This window comes from Eurosta solidaginis, chromosome 1 (genome assembly GCF_040869045.1).
Source record: "Eurosta solidaginis isolate ZX-2024a chromosome 1, ASM4086904v1, whole genome shotgun sequence".
Classification (NCBI taxonomy): Eukaryota; Metazoa; Arthropoda; class Insecta; order Diptera; family Tephritidae; genus Eurosta; species Eurosta solidaginis.
The window spans coordinates 266177103-266198246 of record NC_090319.1 but is presented as its reverse complement, the minus strand read 5'-3'; the positions used below and the strand labels follow the sequence as shown (position 1 = coordinate 266198246).

Here is a 21144-nt window from a genome sequence, read left to right as displayed (position 1 = left end):
TTTGGCTGAAAAAATTGTCAAGATTTGTTGTTGTTGTTGTTGTTGTTGTAGCGATAAGGACACTCGCCGTATGCCTTGGGGAGTGTTATTGATGTTGACGGTCCTTTGTCGGATGCAGATCCGGACGTTCCGGTAACAAGCACCATAAAGATACTAGCCGGACAGTCTCGGAAACGATTTGATATGACCACATGGAACATTCTAGGCCAGAAACAGGATTCGCCACGGGTAGGTGAGGTTGACAACTGGGTTGGATAAGCTATACATATATTGCCCTGGCTACCCCTTGAGAGGGTCGCCTCTTACGACAGGCATACTTATCGCAGGTATATTCTAAGCCCCCTAACCCTCTGCGGGTGTCAATATTCGTCATATATACGTATATTGTAACGAATTTACTGAAAATCCTCTCATTTGCAACCCCCCGCTAAGCTCGAATCACTAAACTGTTGAATAAATAACTCCAGTATTCAATAATGCAAAATGGCCTTTATTAAAGTACTTCACAATAAATAACTCTACTATTTCCCGACAGATAGCGTGCTTAATCGAAACTGATTGCAGCGCCTCTACGGTTGTTGCCTTTTATACTCTCTGATTTCCTCGTTCGCATCTTCTAGGCGCTTTTATTTCCAGAATCTACTAGTTGGCCATCAGCTATCAAATTTCTCAGCTGTAACTACAGATGCACGATTTTATAGCTTCTCTCATTGCATACTTTCGGGAGTATCTAAGATATATGCATTTGGTTGTGCGTTACTTCTCCGCTGCATACGTACATATGTGTAGACGTAATGATTGATTCGTTTATGTAAATACATAATGATTGATTTATGGATTTGCATACAATCACTGCTTAGCATCGGCTTAGAGATGGCAGTACCCTTAGTGTTGCTAATATTCGTAACACTGCCCTCCACCTAAGTCTGATCGTCCCGATCAGACAAATCTCCCGATCTAAACGCCGCTAGCATCTCCAAATGTACCACTCTTCTACTCCGTGATTTCCCAATGGTTTGTATGCGGTAGATGACATCACTGATCCTCTTCACAACTCCCTCCAAGAAACCTTCCGAATTAAAGTTCTTGTCATGCCAGTGTTTCATCTTACTACTCATTGCCTTGGGCCGTTCCCTCACACTCTGTTCTTTGGCCGATGAAGAACTACATCGCAGAGCTTGATCTTGACGGATTGACTTTGTATCATCAGTATCGTCTTGACGTTTCACAACAGAAGTGTGCGCTGTCTTGAAACCACCCTTGCATTCTTTCTGGAAAATTCGTTCCTTCGTTTTTGTGCGTCTATTTGTTTTTGTCAATGCCAGTGTTTCTCTCGCAGATAGTTCGGTTCGCTTCGGTTTTGATTTGTTTGGCCCATTCATTCCATCAACCCTTGCGCGATCTGCTGCCTTTGACTTTTGTGGTTTTTGGCGAATCTCTTTCACCAGCACTCGCTTACTGCTGAACCCTTGCTCAAAACTGAAGCGAAGTGGCACATCCTTGTTCTTATACTGCATAATCCTTCTCTGCATATCGATCCTGATGTCATAGTCAACTAAGAAATCCACTCCCAAAATTACTTCATCAACGATCTCTGCACAACGAATTTGTGTAGAACCATGACCTCCCCAATTAAGACTTCACATACCACTTCTCCCTGGACTTGGTTATACTCGCCAGTAATCGTACGCAATCTTGCTGCAGGTAATGGGTTTACTCTCCTGTTTACCAAATCGGATCGGATTAAAGAACGGGATGCGCCCGTATCTACAGTCAGTACACGCTCCTTGCCATCCACATTTCCTTTGACGGCAAGACTGCTCGAATTCCTTCCAGTTTGCGAGATAGGTATCACACGACATTCAATAGCTGGGGCAAGTTCTCGATCTTTACATTTGACTCGCTCTTGCTTATCTCCTCCAGCTTTGCGTTACGACCAGCCAAGTTGGAACTACCATGACCGGTGCTGCAATGACGTACAATGTGACTTGGGTTATCGCACTTGAAACACTTCATAACTCCGGTATTTTTTTGTTGTGATCCCTTCAGTGCTTCCAAAATTGTGTCTACCCAATCTGGCCTTTCCACTTCCACGCGATGAGCTTTGTATGCGGGCAATTACTGCTTAGCATCGGCTTAGAGATCGCAGTACCCCTTAGTGTTGCTAATATTCGTAACAATATTATAAGCCCCATGCATCCAATATATAGTATATGTTTGGGACATGTACTATAGACTGGGTCGAAAAAAAAGTTGCTAATGTCCGCCCCTAAATTTGAAGATCATGTTGAGAGGGTTTCGGAAAAATTTTTTTTTATTTTTTTTTTATCCTTCGAAATACAGCCAAAAAGGTTTTTTCGTTGTAACTTGGTTATTTGACGTCCGATTTTTAAAATTGATATGTCATTATTTTGCCTTTGAGAAGCTTCACATTTCCGTTTAATGTCCTTTTAAGCTATGAAGTCGTTTTCACATGATTAGGTCAGCTAACAAAATTTTACCTCCCCCCAAGTGTATGTTTTTTTCCTTACCAAACGAAAGTACATGAAAATTCAAGAAAATGTTGCTTTGAAGCCATATTACTAAAATAATAAACAAAGAAGTTATAGCACCTTCAATATTTATTGCAACTGTTATTTTACCTGATTCTTATTATACTTAGTCCTGAAACTCATGATATTTTTGGAGGAAAAATTTAAGGGTTTGTATTGAAAAGTTAATAAAGATATGCCAAATATCATGAATAGGGGAAGTCAAAGTAAATAAGTGAGTCAAACCTGTTGTTTCGTATTTATAATAATAACGCTATGCGACAAAATCAACTTTTTTTCTGTGCATTGGACAAACCCACTTTTTCGTAGAGATTGAGGCTTAAGTAAACAAAGTACTATCTCCGTTTTTCGAACTTAGCCTCCAAAAAATAGATATCGGCTTAGGAAGTTTGAAGTTCGAAATTTTATTTTATTTTTTTGTTAACGCGTTCAGAAAATTGAACAAGTAAAAATGTGGGCGTGGTCCGCCCTTTTCCATTATTAGAAGGGCTGGATTCTTTTTTTGAGAAATTTAGTATAACAGCTGTTATACGAGGTGAAAAGCCAGAAGTCAGAGTCTGACTGTATTCAGGAGTTTTGTTAGCTGACCTAATCATGTGAAAACGACTTCATAGCTTAAAAGGACATTAAACGGAAATGTGAAGCTTCTCAAGGCCAAAATAACGACATATCAATTTTAAAAATCGGACGTCAAATAACCAAGTTACAACGAAAAAACCTTTTTGGCTGTATTTCGAAGGATCAAAAAAAAATTTAAAAAAATTTTTCCGAAACCCTCTCAACATAATCTTCAAATTTAGGGGCGGACATTAGCAACTTTTTTTTTTTTTTGAATGGGGACCAACCCAGTCTAATGTACTACATATTAGACCGATCTTGACGATTTTTTCAGACAAGAAGACATACAACTGGTCGTTCAGATTTTATAAATATTTCACTTTTCATCAGATTATTCTTCAGCTCCATTCATGAAAGTTATCAAGTCTTAGGCAAAGCCGAAGACAGTCCATTCCTTATTTGTTTTTTGTTGTGTTTGTTTTTTTTTTTTAATATCGTTTGATGACATTGTTCATTGTTGTTTTAAGAGCAATACGGTAATTTGACATCATTAAATTTATATCGTCTTCTTAATTACAACTATAAAAGTAATATGCTTACTAAAGTGATTTATTTATTTATTTATTTTAATTTCACTGTTTGAAATGTTTTTTCGTCTTATTATAATGCGCAACACTTGTAAATCACCTTTTTTTCTTGTTTGACTTTTCACGTTAATTACACCAAAGCACGTAACACGCTTTTGACCAACTTTATGTAATGGCTGATGGGAAGGCCCGTTCAATAATGCTTTGTCAAACTTGTTTTCTTTACTTTGCTTGTTGTTTTGCTTCCTTTTCTCTTTCTTTGTATAGAGTAAAACGTGGTAGGCATGCGTGCGTGTTTTGTGGAAATAAATAAATACATGTAGCTATTGTTTAATTTTATTTTGAGATTATTGTTCTTTTTAGATGTGTAAAAATCTTTGCTTACGGTATGGGGGAACTCTCAATATAACCATAACGTGTAAGCGTAAGCGTAATCTTTGGAAGTGATATGCAATATGTGAAATTGCATAGTGTGGGGTATTGGTAAACAGTATTAAGTACTGTGTAGAGAATGTAAGCGTCAATGTAGTCAGTACACTGTAGCGTAATATGGGAAGAAAGTGGGAATGGTATAGTTGATATGAGTGTTATCGATGTTGATGGTTCTTTGACGGATGCAGATCCGGTAACAAGCACCATTAAGGTACTAGCCCGACCATCTCGGGAACGATTTGGTAGGACTACATGAAACCTTCTAGGCCATACCGCCTAGAGATATACGCCGCCGATAAACGCCGCCGCCGATTTTGGTCGGTTTTCGCACGCCGCCGCCGAATGTCAAAAATATCGGCGCGGCGTCCGGCGCGTTACTATATTTTCTACTCGTTTAAGACTGTTTAGGCCATTTATTTTTCATGTCGAAAATTGGTCGGATATGGTCGAAAGTGGTATCAACGGATGCGCATCACTGCCAGTTATAAGAAACTAATTGCGAAATTTAACTCTTTATAACTATTCAAAAGTTATTTAAAATAACAGGCGCTTTCGATGTCAGCTTAACACAGACTTTGCATCACCCAATTCAGCAAGTTATTAAAACAAAACACTAAAAGACAAGTTATATAATAAATTTATATGCTCACTTTGCATTTTTGAAAAAATTAATAATGAACAATTAATTCAAATAAAATGAACCAATGCGAACATGTTTTTAAATTGTCCTCAAGAATAAGCGAAATCAGTGATGCAAAATCCTTTGGTAGGTTCTAGGGGCATAAACACTCCTTTGAAATTATTCTAACCTCATACTTAAGTTGAGGATATATGTACTTATGAGAAGGGTTTGAAAAATCACTAAGTCTTGCATTCAAACATCTGTTGTTTATTTGCGAAACTATACAATAGCGTCTGAAATGTTAATTTTGATTTTCACACTTCATCCTTCAACACCCAAGTCTCCCGGTTTGACATTTCCTAAAGTTGGCGGCCCTATCCAAAACTAGTCCCTTGGAGTGAATCACATTGATTATAGCCTATCAACCAAGTTTAAATATCACCTACACGTTACGGCTCCTTTTACAAATGTGAACACGTAGGCACATATATCTACCAGGTGAGGCTTTGTCCTTCGCAAGAACAGTCAAAGTGGTGAAGCAAAAGCTTTCTTAAGACAGTGGAACTAATGACCGTGTGTGATACTATCCTAACGTACAGTCGAACTTGTCTGAAAACTGAAGCTACGCGGTCATCCATAATGAGCTCCTATATCGTAAGGCCGGAAAACAGTAGTTAACAACTTTCACCTTAAAATCCGTCCACTTTCATTCTAAATTTAATTTAACGAAGACTAATGAAATCAATGTTGTAAACACAAACGTCTGCAATCTTTGGTCTACATTTTAAAAATTTTGTCCAGGGTCCTTGTAAAATTTAACTATTTAGATTATACGATTTTCACCCATGTCGCAATGACATCCACTTAGACTGCTTATGATTTCGAGGGCGGCATCCTTGGCAGAATAGTCACACCCTAACGTTTCAAGGTGTTTCTCTGGTGTAGCTCGGCAGCATAGCGCGACAAAAGCATCCGTTGGAAAGTCTTCGGAGCTACTAGGAAAGTGACGTCGACGTAGGTATGAGTTCGAAGTCGCAGTCCTATAGCTTCTGTACTGGCATATGGTGTGAGGCTCAGGAGGCGTGGTACCGACTGGTGGTAGGGATTCCTACTGTTCGCACATCGGGAATTGTAGCTCTTAAAAACAGCCGAAAAAACTGGAGGCGCCCTGTGCCACGAGAGTCATGAGTATTAATAGACCCTTAATAGCAACCCTAAGTCGCCTTTATGCGTGACCGCCAAGGAGCGACAAATGATTTAAAAAATTATGTTCGCGACGATTATTAGGAGTTAACCCTAGGTGAAACTACGCTTTGCACGAGATATACAGGCAAAAGTGTGACTATTTTATGTATCTCTATTTCTTTTCAGCAGACGCAGTAGTACCAATTCCAAAGACCGGGGTTAGGTTCGAAGCCTCTCTGGAGCAAGCGAACGAGGGACAATCCCTTCGCAAGGAGCTACTCCTGAAAATGTTTGAAGGGTCTGCGAGATTTTGATGCAAAACGCCCGGATCTTTCCGAAATGGCCAACACGTTGATTTCCTTAAATACATATAAACAAAACCTTTCCTAAATATTATTTTTTTAAATAGAAAAATCAAGCTTTTAACGTAAGAACAACGGCGTACGCCGGCGCGCCGGCTACACCGCCGCCGATAAAGTGATCGGCGTAAACCTCTAATACCGCCCTCCCAACCCCTAGATCCATGATGAACTTGGGGTCGCCAGAGCCTCGGCTGTTAAAGAAACAGGATTCGCCACAGGTAGGTGAGGTTGACAGTTGGGTTGGAGAAGCTATATATTGCGCTGGCAACCCGTTGAAAGGTTTGCGCTACACAACTCTTTGAATCAATTTGGTATTTTAGTCGTCTTTTACGACAGACATACCTGCCCGCTGGGGTGCGGTCATATTAAATCGTTACCGTAATGGTTGGTATAGTACTTTAATTGTGTTTGTAATCAGAACGAATTGGATATATGTATATTCGGTAAAGGACCCTCAACAGCGATAACACTCCCAGAAACCTTCGGAGAATGCTTTTATCGCAAAACGAAAAAAATAACTGAACTCCCTACAAATTTCAGGTCTCATATCGTAAGCTCAAACAAAATCAGCCTTATATACATATGGTGCACGTTTTTTTGGCTTTTACATATAAATTAACCAACCAACCCCCATTAAACATACGTACTATTACTTTTATTATTTACGCTTCAATCTTACGTACTCGTGTCCTTATTTGGTCCACTGCTTGATTAGTTGTTTTGTACTTTCAACAATCCTATTGTTATAATTGTAACATAAGGCAAAGTGTGCTCCTAAGCTGGCGTTTTTATACATACATACACATGCATATATTTTATTTGAGTTTATTCCCTTTTTAATTTTGTTGCATTTGCATGGGCACATTATTAGAATTTTTGATTTGTTTTTAATGCAAATATGTACATTAGGGTGGGTCCATTTGTATGGACGAAAGTTAACCGATATCGCGCCATCGAGGACCTACTAAAAAAGTTTTCATATGTATACCCAAAAATGTCCGCTAAAAGCGGTTAGTAGGTTATTTTTGGGTATGCGTAGTGGAACTTTTTTTCCCGAGGCCAAATCCTATCGAAAAATCGATGGCGCGATATCGGTTAATAAATCTACCCAGTCTAATGTACATACTTACCTGTTTAACGTTACAAGTTTTCTTATATTTTTAGTGATATAATTTTACCGACTCTCGTTTTTTTTAAGATTTAGTTCTAACTACAATCCTCCACTGCAATCCTCCACTACAGTCCTCCAAAGAATTGATGTAGATTTATCGTTCATTACTATTATGAAATTGACCTCGCTTTGTACACTTGTTCGGTTGAGAAGAGATGACGCTCAGTTGTGCTTTGTTAAGACTGTTGTAGTAGGGTGGATTGGTAAGTTATCAAACGTTAGTTTCAAAGTCGTTAGTTCTTTCCTACACGCCTTTAGAACAGTAAATTTGCGCAATACCAATAATATTTGGTATCTGGGTCGTTTAGATAGACTTCTAAACAACAGTGAGCTGTGGCGCAGTACCCTCCCACAAGCCTTCCAGACTATTGGCTAACTGCATGACAAACTTCATCTAAATTCAGTTTTCGGAATACGAGGCCATTTGCGAATCATTTTACGGCTTTTTCCGCGTTCGTCAAGGCTATTTCTCGATCACTACGAGATTATCAGAGAGCATTTTTGGACTATTTCGGGATAATTTTCTGATTGTCTTTGGAATCATATCGATGCCGTTTTGGGCCTATTTCCAAATGAATTTTGAAATAAATTCATTTGGGAACTGTTTCAAAATTACGTCAGGATTATTTCGGAGCCGCTTCGGAGTCGCTTCTGAACTATTTCTAGATTACTTTAGAACTCTAAAAGGACCGGTTCGGAATTGTTTAAATGACCTTTTCGGAGCTATTTGAAGATTTTTTAGGACTGTTTCGGAACCGTTTAGAGATTGCGAGATCGAGATCTTCTCGGGACTGTTTCGGATCAGTTTTTTGATTGTTTTCGTAATAATATCGAGTAGCCATTCCGTGACTATTGCGGGATTACCTCCATACACTTTAGAGATTGTTTTCGATATGACCGCTTGTAGAATTTTTTCGGAGCCTTTTCGAGGCTGTTTGATAATGATATCGGGGGAGTATTCGGTCCTACCTCATTAAAAAATCGTGTATATCGTTCCTTCTATGGATCATTGCAGGTTTATCTCTGGAACATTTCGCGAACGCTTAATTTCGAGATTTTATCAAGTCTGTATTGTGTAGTATCTCGTAAATGTTTTAACGATCTTATCCGGTTATGTCGCAATAATTTGATGTATTCTTTTCGTGCCGGTGTAAGGTATTCTTTTATAAAGAGCATTTCAGTTTAAGCCAAAAGGGATGGTTCCTTCGTTCTGGGTTAAAGTTTTTTTTAATCAATCCCATGGCATTTTTCAATTTAAGAGATATCTACATTAAAAAAAAATCCGGCTTCCAATTCACAGTTGCCTTATTACTCGTACGGTATCGTGATAAAACTAATTGTTTCCATTTCTCACGAAAGATTCCAACTACTAGTGGTAGTGTTTTTATACCATTTACATTCCATATTTTTAAATTTCACAATCAATGATATGCGTTCTCTATTAACTATACAAGCTGAGCCTATAGGAACAACTCACGAATCGAGCGACCTGACGCTCAACCGTGACATCACAACAAACGAACAGAAAATATCGGAAGATGCATAAACATAACAATAAGCAACACTGAATTGTATTAACTATCTACACTTATATGCTATATGTACTAAGTCTTGTAATCTTCGACAGGCTGTTACACTTTACGAGTGACTGCCTGAATGTCGCTGCAAGCGCTCTTACGAAAATGGTGAATATTAAGCGCATATGCTATTACTGATGCTATAATAACCATCGACCATAGCTGGGTGTCCTTTTTTATCGGAGGCTGTTGATGGTTATAATGTTGGTAGCAACTTTGACTGATACACATACAACAACAATGGTACTAACACTGCTAACTTGCTATACATACTAAATAAATGAAGATTTTCAATGGATGCCTAGAAACAATAATGGAGTTAAGGCCAACAACAACCACGCTAGAAATACATTCAAGTAACAACCTCTATATGGAAACACTAAGGAAACGTTAAACTCCATGTAAAATAGGAGTGAAGTAAAGCTGATGGAAGTAGGCGAATAAGCTTGAGATTTGAATTTAATATGTAGATATTTTGCTAGAGGTGATATAACTTGCTGAAGGTGTGAGTGAAATTTTCGAACTCAAATCGTACACAACTAGCTACTTTGGTTTGTATCTACTACAAGTTAGCGATTGGGAGTTCATCACTGTTTTAACCGACCAAGGGCTGGTCTTCCATCAATAGGTTGGCTTTCGTCGAAGTCTGAGGTAGCACGCATAAAGAATCTAGTAGATGTTCCAATTCTTATCTATTAAAAAGGCGCTATTTTATGGTGCAACGGAACTTGTTCTGTTCACAAGAAGAACAAAATGTTCCTTCTTTAACGAGGCTAAACGGTACAACGATAAATATCTCTTCTGAAACCAAAAAAATTTGCATGATTCTAGACTCCAAATTAATAAAAAATACAAAAAGAGCCATCAAAATAGGGTTGGCAATGTGGAAAGGCTAGCATGCCTGAACATGTGAGGGTCAGTGAGCAGCGCACCTTAGGAATGGTTAAACGTAATTTTTCACTTGATGCTGCCTCCACAAGTGTTCGTATAGGTATCAGCCGCGAAAGGGGTTCTACGACTAAGAGAATCCAACATGTGGAAATTAACCAAATACGGACACGCCACGATATTAGATGGCATGGCAAAGGGATGAACTAACATAATCATAACTAAACTAGCGTATGACACCGATTATTTATTGTGGTTGCTGACTTCCAGGTGCAAAACATAAGCTATCCTTCAAGGGAGGAATGGGAGAAAGGTCTAGAGAGTGGTACAATCTACATAGATGGCTCGAAAATGGAAAAGGCAACTGAAGCTGGAATGTACTCAATGCATCTGCAGGTAAATCAATCGTACCAACTTCCTGACTGAAACAGTATCTTCCATCTTTGCCGACGATTTTTGTCTAGGCTCGAGGCAACGAACTTGTTGTATACAAACCGGGATGATTGCGACGACTATAGGTCCTTATGGCCATGATTAGATAGGAGAGGAAGTAGCTTCCTTCTCAAACTAAACAAATTTGCAGTGAGAGTGCAATGCCCCGATACTGGCGCACACCAACAGGCTCCCTCTGCAAAAGCTTTGAGGATGATGAGGAGGAAGAAGAGTCGATTCATCACTTTCTCCCGATGTCCAGGACTGTAAACAAGACGACTAAAATTTCTGGGCACACGATTTTTCGGCAGTGTGGCAGAGGTTGGGAAGGTGGATCTTTCGCTTCTACCTGCTTTCATCAGAGAAACTTGCTTTCGTTGCTGTTCGTTGAGTACAACTAGGGAAAAATCTGCCAACCGGCACTCGAAAATGTCAAAAATTTCTCCGAACAGAAGTGTGGGAAATTCAAGCACGCCTTTTTAATTGAACCTTATTTCGCTTCGAAGCTCTTGAAGTATCACCGCTTTCCCGGCATATGACATGGCACATCCATGAGCAAAACAAACAATGGCCGCCTAGAAACTCATCAAAGAATGGCTATTACCAACAAGTGCTTTCGCATAAATGGAATAAGTACGATGGGTAGATCAAAAAACAAGCCAGTATTGGCGACTATCTGCCGACTTTGTTAAAACCAATATTAGTTGAGTTGGAAAAACAGGCAAAGGAAGACTTGATAGCTCTTTTCAAAGTTGTCTAAACGGTTTATCCCGATTAATGACTAGACTACTGTTTAGATGAATCGATACATTTAGTAGAGTTAGAGCTGGATTCTGCGATTTTTGGGGTATTACCTGACTTGTGAGTGTGACTTCCTTGTCACAGCGAGATTGCGACTGAAAAGGGATAGAACAGGTCCTTGGTTAATTACTAGGATACTGAGTAGATGATGAGATCAACACAAACATGTACGAGAGTTAGAGTCGCAGAAAAGTGATAAGAGGAGCAATATAATCTTCATCGCAGTTCACAATTACACATACCAATAGTTCCAATAACAAACCCAATCATAGCTCACGTCATAGCAAAGTGATTATCTGCTATAATATATATATATTAAACTGTGATAAATCCTACGACTAAGTACAAGCAGCAGGTTCATTGGCTCACATTGTAGCAACTCATTGTTTCTATGACGAGAACTCTGATTGCGATGCAGATACTGTCACACTCAGTCAGTCTCGGCGATCTTATCAAGATGTCGCTGTGATTTTTTTATGATCTTTCAGTCGATGTAACAAAAAAGTATAAGCATCTTTAGCTTAGCGCCTGACTACTTTCTTAAGTTCAGTATACTTCAAAACTTACACAAATAATCTACATGCATAAATGAATGTTTGTAGTATATCCCAGTTTAGATTCACTAACATTTCGCTTCATGTCCGCAGTATACTCTGAGTAAGCTAAGGCAACGGCTGCAGCTAAAATAATGTTTCGCATTCAAAACCAAAGCCCAAAGCGGAGCAAAGTTGTTTTGTTACATCTTTTGATATTTCCAATTTTATTTATATGTACGTTGGCAAAAGAGACGAAGGGCGAAGTATGTTTGAAGAATTGAATGAAAGAGCGATTTGCGGGATGAGACGATGAGCTCGTTCTTTGGAGTGAGTTGTGTGTGTTAAATAAAATAACTCTGCCCTTTGTGGTAACAATACGTTGAAGACGTGCATATTGTACAATCGAGCGAATGTTGTTTGACAACAACAATAACAGAATTAAGTATCTGGTTTATTATTGTTGTAAACACATCTGCAAGAGTGAACTACTAAGCAAGTCGATTCAATTTACCTTTAACTGCTGGAGATTCTGGAAGTCTGCCATTCTTCTTCATATGTCTGTATGTCCTCTGTGCCATATGTGACAATGCGTTGATGTGAAACGGAGCGTATATTTTACAAGCGGCTAAATAGAAATTATACATTCATCCACTTTCATATAAAGGATGTGTCGATGATGGTTTTCTTTTTTGAAAAAATGTAGCCTAGCTGAAAATTCAGAAAATTATAATTTAAGTGCCCTGGCCATACATACGCATGAACCAATAAACAAATCCCGCATTAAAAAATGAGAGAGCAAAAAAACCATAGTTGGCTTGCAAATAAATTTCTCGGCGTGACGTCACGCTTTTGACAATATGTTTTATTGCTGACGAAGTGTTCAGACTTTATTCCAATGGGAGTATTTTGCTCCGCTCTTACCCCTACTACATTTTTTATCTTAAAGGTTTATTTGGGTCGAGTTGAAAACTAAATAGTATTACTACCTAATATCTTTTGGTTGAAGTTTTCAATGCATATGTGCGTATGAAAAGCTGATTGTTTACAAGTGACGATTGAACGAAATGATTGTTCGTGTCTTAAGATACGTTTGTTCACATTTTTCGTATGGAATCAGAATAGGAGTAAAATGCAAGGAAAAAATGTGTCCGGACGCGATCTGTAAATCCTGCCTAAATTCAACTTACTGCTCTTCTTGAAGTTTTATATACAAAATGAAGTACGTTGAGTCAGTGAGGTCAGCTATTGGCAGCACCAAGCGAGGTCAAAGCTTCCTCCAACTGTCTTTCCAAACTCAGTGAAGGTCTTCTCTTTCCAATGTTTACAAACTGCCGGAGCGTATTCGTTCATCCGCATAGCATGACCTAGCTATCGAAGCTTTCTGTTTTTATTGGCTGCACTATAGTCATATCTCCGAAAAGCTCTTCATTACACCTCCTTTGATACTCGCCTTCGACATCACGGATAGGACTATAAATCCTCCGGAGCACTTTTCTCTCGAATACTCCAAGAGCCATCTCATCTTCTCTCGACACCTTCCATCATTCCGAGCCATACATCAGGACAGTTATGATGAGTGACTTATAGAGCGAGAATTTTGTTCGTCGAGACAGGACTTTACTTTTCAATTGCTTAAAAAGCACTTGTTGGCAGGAGTTATTCTCCGTTTGATTTCCAGGCCGACATTGTTTTTGCTTTTAATGCTGCTGCCCAAATATACGAAATCCTTCACAGTCTCCAATTTTGAATCCGTCAACAGTGACGTGGCTACAAAGGCCACGGTGACAGCAAGTACTTCGTCTTGTCCACATTTACTGCAAGACCCACTTTTTGGCTTCTTTATCTTATACCAGCTCTCCGCCTCCATGTTTGAACAGCCCGACGGGTATCCCATCATTACTTGGCACCTTGTGATTTTTTAGCCGTTATATTGCCATTCTCACTACGCCAAAGTTGGATGCCGGAGCGTGTTTTCATCATCGGCAATCGGGGTATCGGGTTCGTCTTCCCCCACACTCTGTACGTCAGTTACCAGGTCGCCATTATCATCCCTACAGAAATCTGCCCGATCTTGAAACCTTCTGTAATCAAAAGAGTATGAAAAATGTATGATAAACCAAAAATAATAATAATATTTTTCGCGATATATATCCGGGAAGATGGAGCCCAGAATGTTGTGTGTTAATGGGAGCATTATTTGGTAATCCTACACGTTTTAGGCCGACTCCATGTGCATCTGATAAGGCAGATAACTTTTTTGCTGAGAAACTTTTGATGACGAAAACACAATCGAAGTGATTGGCAAGCCACCAAATCAATTTGATATTATTTGTTCGCCCGCTTTCAAAAAGGAAAAAAATATACTCCGAAAATTTAATTTTTACTCTGCCGTAGTCGTTTACTCAGGTAACAGTTTTAATACTCAGAACACTGGTAGCGAAATATGAGAGAAATGTAATAAATCGAAAAACTTCAAAAGCGCTACGTCATCAAACTTTTTTTTCAAATTCAATTACAAATACAACAATTCCGGAATGCGGGATCTTTGCTGATTTGTTTATGATACATACGGCTATAGTAGTATAGCGTCATTAAACATTAGACGAACATACTATCTACCATACCTGCGCTTCGAAGACGCTCTTAGACCCACAATAGAGGTTGATGGATGTCGCAAGGGCTATCAAATAACAGACGGCACGATACATGTGTACACCGATTGTTCCAAAGTAATAGAAGGAATAGGGTATCCGGTTTACTGCACTGATCTGGAAATAAACAAATCCTACAAGCTGCCAGATCACTGAGGTGTTTCTCTGCTGGAAATAGTGCCCGTGTTCAAAGCAGTAGAAACACTTGAGGAAAATAGCTTAAACTGCCACCGCATCAATTTTTACATTGACAGGATCTAAAAGTGTGTTAGAGTGTAAGCAATCCCTGGAAAGAACCGGGATAGGCAGAAGTATACATCTATATTGGGTCACTGGGCATATGGTAATAAATGGAAATGAAAACTGGATGAGCTTGCTAAACAGAGCGCATCCTTCGAAGCTTCGTCTCAATCAGATTGGGTGACATTAAAAAAAGGCGAGATGTGCACATGATCGACTAAGGCAGAAAAGCGTGGAACCTAGCGCGGAGCTGTAGGGTTTCCTTGATCATATGCAGATATTACAACCTTAAACATAGTTACTTTTATCATTGAAAAGAGGGTACTTTATGCTTATTATATGTATTCTGACTGAGGCCCACGTTCTAGTGTCACATGCTTTTAAATTTGGCCTTGTCACTGATAGCTTATGTAGTAAGTGCGGGTTGGAGGAGAATAGATCCTATAAAGCTTCTAGTATTTGCCAATAGAAAGGAGGTATTTTATAACATAGATCTCCTGGTTTTTGATTGGGTTTTTCAGTGTGGTCTTTAAACAAACTTCTGGTAACACTATGGACTCACTCAGTCTATGTGATCGGCTACTTCAACATAACCTCATAATCTAGACAAGAAGCTATCAGTGTAAGCAGGTGCATCCTAAATATGACTTCTTTAAATTGAGCGGTCTCTGCTCCAGTTACCAAAAAAACCTCAAGAGAAACATTCTCTTGGTGTTTATGTAGCTATTTTGGAAATTTTAACAAAGTCGGCTTATAGTTGACAGTGAAAACACGCAAAAGCTTTTTTTGTTTAATTTTTGTTTCGAAAATTTCGGTCATATTAGAGAGGAATCACCTATTTCTTAAGCAGTTGAATAATTCGTTGTTAATGTATAGCTGCGTAAACAACAATTTTATGTTTTTTTAACATATTGTAACGAATTTAGGGAAATTCTGCTTATTTGAAACTTTATGCTAACGTTCGAATCGCTAAACTACTGCTTTATTAGCCTACTTTGGGGGTAGTACAATTATACTTGACTTCGCAACTGATAGCGTGTTTAAATCAAACTGGTTACTAATTCCTCAGCTTGCGCTGCTTTTATACTCTGTTGCCTCGTCTGCATATTTCTCCAAAGGTCTAGACGTTTCACCTTCTAGAATCTCCTACTTGGTACATGTATATTTGTAGTTTATGCGTTTCTCATAGTCATATGCGTGTGTATGTGTGAGCAACTACTTCGGCTGATGACCACATGTGTATGTGAGAGATCTCTCCGTTGCCTTGTACATAAGAGTTGCTAGCTTTAATGTGTACATGTATATACGAGTGGCTGCTACATATTTTATTGTTGCGTGATTATTTACTAACAACCTGGTGATGTCAACATTCGCCACAATATATTAGCGATTTGCCACGCCCCTATTTTAGATGCCTTCACACTATATTGAAATTGACTATCTCAAATAGCTAATCTCTAATATGCAGATGGCCGCCGTGGTGTCATGGTAGCGTGCTCCGCCTACCACACCGATGATCCTGGGTTCACGCCCCGGGCAGAGCAACATTAAAATTTTAGAAAAAAGTGTTTTCATTTAGAAGAAAATTTTTCTAACGGGGTCGCCCCTCGGCAGTGTTTGGCAAGCACTCCTAGTGTACTTCCGCTATTAGAAGAGGAGCACGACGAAAGTTGGGAGAGAAGCTCAGCCTAAAACCTCTTCGGAGGTTATCGCGCCTTATATTTATTTTATTTTTATAATATGTGACCCGGTCTATGACTCAAAAAAGAAATTGCGAGAAACAGCTGTTAAAGATAAACAATGCATTTCTTCAGTTTCTTAGTAGTAGTAATTTTTTTTAGTCATAAGCCACCTTTTCATAGACCGGGTCACATATACAGACAATCTTTTTCCAATTGGAGCGAACTTATTACATTAAATACCCGAAGGTTTTTGGGGAGTGTTATCGATGTTGATGGTCCTTTGCCGAAGCTTTGTATTGCGCTTATCAACCCTTTGAATCTCTGAGTAATATCGTCTCCGCTCTTGGGGCTGTATACATGTGTGCGTTTGTTGTCTTATCCGCTTGCCTTGCTGCTGTGGTTGTATATCATTTACTTAAAAGCTGCATAGTGATGTATCGGAATCGCTAATATTCGCCATAATATTTATAAATACACATGTATGTAGGTAAGCTGTAAGAAAACTAGCCATTGACCCACCCTTTACTTACTTCCTTACACCATGTCGTAGTTTCCTTGTCACATTCCGTGTTATTCCCTATACACCATACACCAAGTTCACAAACTCCAATAAATATTTGTCCTCTTTTCCCTTTTTGTCATCCTTTAGGGCATTTCGTTTTTTATTTCTCGGCATACTAGTTTTATTTGTTTTTCAATTTTTTGTCTGTTATTGCAGGCTTTGTCTATGTAGCCCGTGAATTTTTTTCTTTTGTTTGCCTTATCCATTTTTTCTTGCATTCTTTTTATGAGATGTTTAAGTATATTTTATTAACATAATTCGATTTGGCGGTTTTGGCGGCCACCGTGGTGTGATGGTAGCGTGCTCCGCCTATCACACCGTATGCCCTGGGTTCAACTCCCGGGCAAAGCAACATCAAAATTTTAGAAATAAGATTTTTCAATTAGAAGAAAATTTTTCTAAGCGGGGTCGCCCCTCGGCAGTGTTTGGCAAGCACTCCGGGTGTATTTCTGCCATGAAAAGCTCTCAGTGAAAACTCATCTGCTTTGCAGATGCCGTTCGGAGTCGGCATGAAACATGTAGGTCCCGTCCGGCCAATTTGTAGGGAAAATCAAGAGGAGCACGACGCAAATTGGAAGAGAAGCTCGGCCTTAGATCTCTTCGGAGGTTATCGCGCCTTACATTTATTTTATTTTTTTAATTCGATTATTAACATAAAGCTTTGTTGTTGTTATGCAAGAATAAATATAATTCTATCCACTTGTTTATGGTCCCTTTTCGGGGTTTTGTTAGTAGATACAGTCAATAAAATGAGTATTAACTTCGTGCTTAGGAAAGGATTTTAAGTGAAATACATCAAAATAAATAAATATATAATACTTATGGTTGATTATGTTCGTTTGTCAATTTCTATCGACTTTTTCGTGAAGGTTTATTATATTTCATTTAATTATGTAAATCCTTAAATATTTGGGCACTGAGAAGTAGCGGCGAATAACTAGCAGCTGTCAATCCCGCGGAAAACAATCGGACAGCCTTTCACACCTTATCTGGCCACAGATCCATAAATGGCCAGTGACATTATTTGTCCCATGATGGTGCTGAGATTTGCACCAGGGCGGACCGAAGCTTATATACAGCCCAATTCCAAATATTCCCTCGGAATTTTGTTCTCGCGGAGTTTTTTATTCCCGCGGAAAAATACCTCCAATTCTTTTCTGCTACGGAGAACAATAATTCGGGAATAGGAATTTCGAATTTTCGATTCAGCTGTTTTGTCAATTGCAATTTCGTTGCGCATTTCTTATTTTGTTTCAAAAATTGAAAAGTTTAATTATTGTTGCGAATTTGTTTGAGATTAAGAAACAATGCACAGTATTGCATTTCATGTGGTATTCACTGAAATGAGTAATGAATTGGTGCCACAGCAACATCAGCAGAGGAGCATAAGAAGAAGAAGAAGAAGGTGGGATAACACAAATCCGCCGGAGTTGCCTGCTTTCATTCAGCAAAGCAGTATTCTGGCGGCCAAGTCGAGTTGAGTTCGCCTTTCGTCATATGCCAAAATCTATTTAAGCCTTAAGAAATCCTTGCGCAATTTTTGGATGGCTTCATCAAATATACTTGTCGACTTAAAATAAAGAATATTGTGGTTGTTGTTGTTGTATTACTTACTTAATTGGCGCTTAACCGTCTAAACGGTTATGGCCGTCCAACAAGGCGCGCCAGTCGCTCCTTCGCTCCGCCAACCGGCGCCAATTGGTTTGTATTAACAGTGAGAACATTGTGGTAGAATGTACATACATATTTTAGGACAAATTTGTGCAAATAAGTGTTCTTTCTTAAAATAACCAATATCCTTTAACTATTTTGATGCATTCCCTTTCATTTAACAAGTGAAAAACCTCCTATGAAATGGTAGAGAAATCTCGCTCTCCCTCACATTCATAATACCTACTTTTCTCCCCGTAACCGGTTTCCGCTTTAGCGAACATTGTTCAGAATAGGTGGAAAGGGAGAAGAGAAAAAACTCACAAGGAATTTTTATTTAGAATACGAGGAATGGAAAGAAGGGAAAAAACTCGCACGGAATTTTTGTTTAGAATTGGGCTGATAGTCTTTATTTCCCAAAAAGGAAAAGTTTCGCCTACAAAGGCAAATTAATTCAGGCATTTAAGAGACATGCCTTTCTTTTTGATGCCACTGCTAACAGTCTTAGCGACGCCTCCATAAAACAATACGCGTCCAGAGGTATCCCTAATGACAAACTCCATTCAAAGTTTGAACATGCTAGTCTTCTGGAAACCATAGTCGAAAATTTTCGCCTTATATGAGACTAGCTCATTCTCGCAACAACAAATTATCCATTAGAAGCCCTGATCAGTCAGTCAGTCATGTTTGACTGTCGAAAGACCGCGCCCCTAGAAATCTGAATCTTCTTGTTTGCAGTCATAAACATCGTCAGAGATGATGAATCGACTCCTCTTCCTCATCCTGACAGCTTTTGCAGAGGGAGCTTGTTGGTATGCGCCACCGTCGGAGCATCGGTGCAAGAACGCAATAACCTGTGATGACACCCGTAAGTACTCTCACTGCAGCATTGCTTAGCTTGAGAAGTAAGCTAGTTCATTTCCTATCTAAATATGGCCATAACGGCCTTGAGACCTCGCAATCACGCCGGTTGGTCGACAGCAAGTGCGTTGCCCTAATCGTATACTCCTCGATATTTCTCAGGAGATAACCCAACGTTGGTGTTACGATGCTAATTCGGAACTGTTCATAGCAATCTGATAAACAAATTAATTTCCTTCCATATTGCTGTGCCCAAGGACCTAGCAAAGGTACACATTGAGATGTCTTATGGACGCCGCACGATATCCGACTTCGCTGTCGACAAAGATTGTTACATTGGTATCTGGGACCGTACTGATCTGAAGCAGTCTGGCTGATTTCTGCCTGGCACACACTGCATGAGTCAGGAGGTCGGTACGATTGATTTACCTGCGGATGCTTTGAGTACGTTCCAGTTCCAGTTGTCATTTTCATTTTGGAGACGTCTGAGTCCATTCGCGATTGAGCCGAAGTTAGAAGGAGAGGTTTCGTCGTTTTCTTTTGTCAGCAGCCCGATTTAAGCCGCAAGTTCAAACTGTCCGATCAATGTAATGTCTGCCGAACGTAAGTCGTCGCGAGGAAGCCTCTGGGGGATGTAATGCTTTCCGGTGCTACTACTACTACAGAATTTTACATCTACGCGGACAGCCAAGCGGCAAGGCGGCCGACTGCGGTACCTTCGATGGTGTCGGAGTGCTTGACCTCGCTTGTAATTGTCGCAAATTATTTAAAGATTTAAATTAACTATGCTACGGGGTAAAGCTATATCCCAGGTAACTGTCACGGGGATCTCTTATCCTGAATGAGCACAATTGAACCAGGCTAGGCGGGTTATAAGGAACCTGTAATCTGCCCTGGTACTTAGCTAAGCAAAGGTAGCAAATCTTTTTTAGCCCGCAACGGATGGCAGTCGGTCTATCGTAATCGTTGTGTTCATTTAGGGCCAGATTATGTACATATGACTCCGTGACACTTTGCTTCGCAAGCATTCATATTCACAGTCACCTCTATTATACCAAAAATTTCACTGAAGTGAATGAATGATCTTATATGAGAGAAAAAATGATTTGTTGCGTTGTACATAATTTGCCCCTTAATCATTTTAAATAATTTACTTTAGTTAGCATACATTTTCATAATATGAATACTTTCGATAAACTCTGTGTCTAATATATATTCTTTTTTTTTAATCCTCTTCAGGAATATTGTCTCCTCCGGGTCCGTTTTTAACGCCCAGTCCGTCGCCATCAATATCAGCTAGTCCACGTTTACAACCATCACCTTCACTATCACCATTTCCACAGGATGTACTACTTGTAGCTAGTAATACGATCACAAATAATACACATGATCACGTAAATATATGCCACCAAAAGCATCTTATTATATTGAAATTGTAAAATTTTTATTTTATCTTATTTCAAAAGGACCGTAAAACAGCACCAGGACGAAGACAATCTTTACATCAATTCACCAATGGTAGTCCAAATACCGGTAACGTTTTATTTCAACCGAGTCCATCACAGTCACCGGCGGCAGCCACAAATGTTATTGGTGTAACAGCCGGAGGAGTGGGCGGTGCAGCAATAGCGGTAGCAGCGCCTGCAGCCGGTAATGAATTTAATACAACTCTAGTTGGATCGAATAATATACAACTAAATAAGGTAAATCCGATGTATATTTAACACAGCACAGCTCTCGGCTAGGTATTGGGCTAAACCAATTTTTTTTTCGATATTTATAACCAAAAAGCAAA

General features: G+C 39.2%; 1 protein-coding gene across 4 annotated transcripts in view; it reads left to right on the top strand.

The window, feature by feature from the left end:
- Positions 1–21144, top strand: part of Bicra (BRD4 interacting chromatin remodeling complex associated protein) — a 367621-nt gene that overhangs the window by 313211 nt on the left and 33266 nt on the right. For all 4 annotated transcript variants that reach the window (XM_067760680.1, XM_067760682.1, XM_067760683.1 and 1 more), the window contains 2 exons: positions 20589–20743; positions 20816–21052. In XM_067760680.1, coding sequence (XP_067616781.1) covers positions 20589–20743; positions 20816–21052 — 392 coding nt within the window. The remainder of the gene's footprint in view (positions 1–20588; positions 20744–20815; positions 21053–21144) is intronic.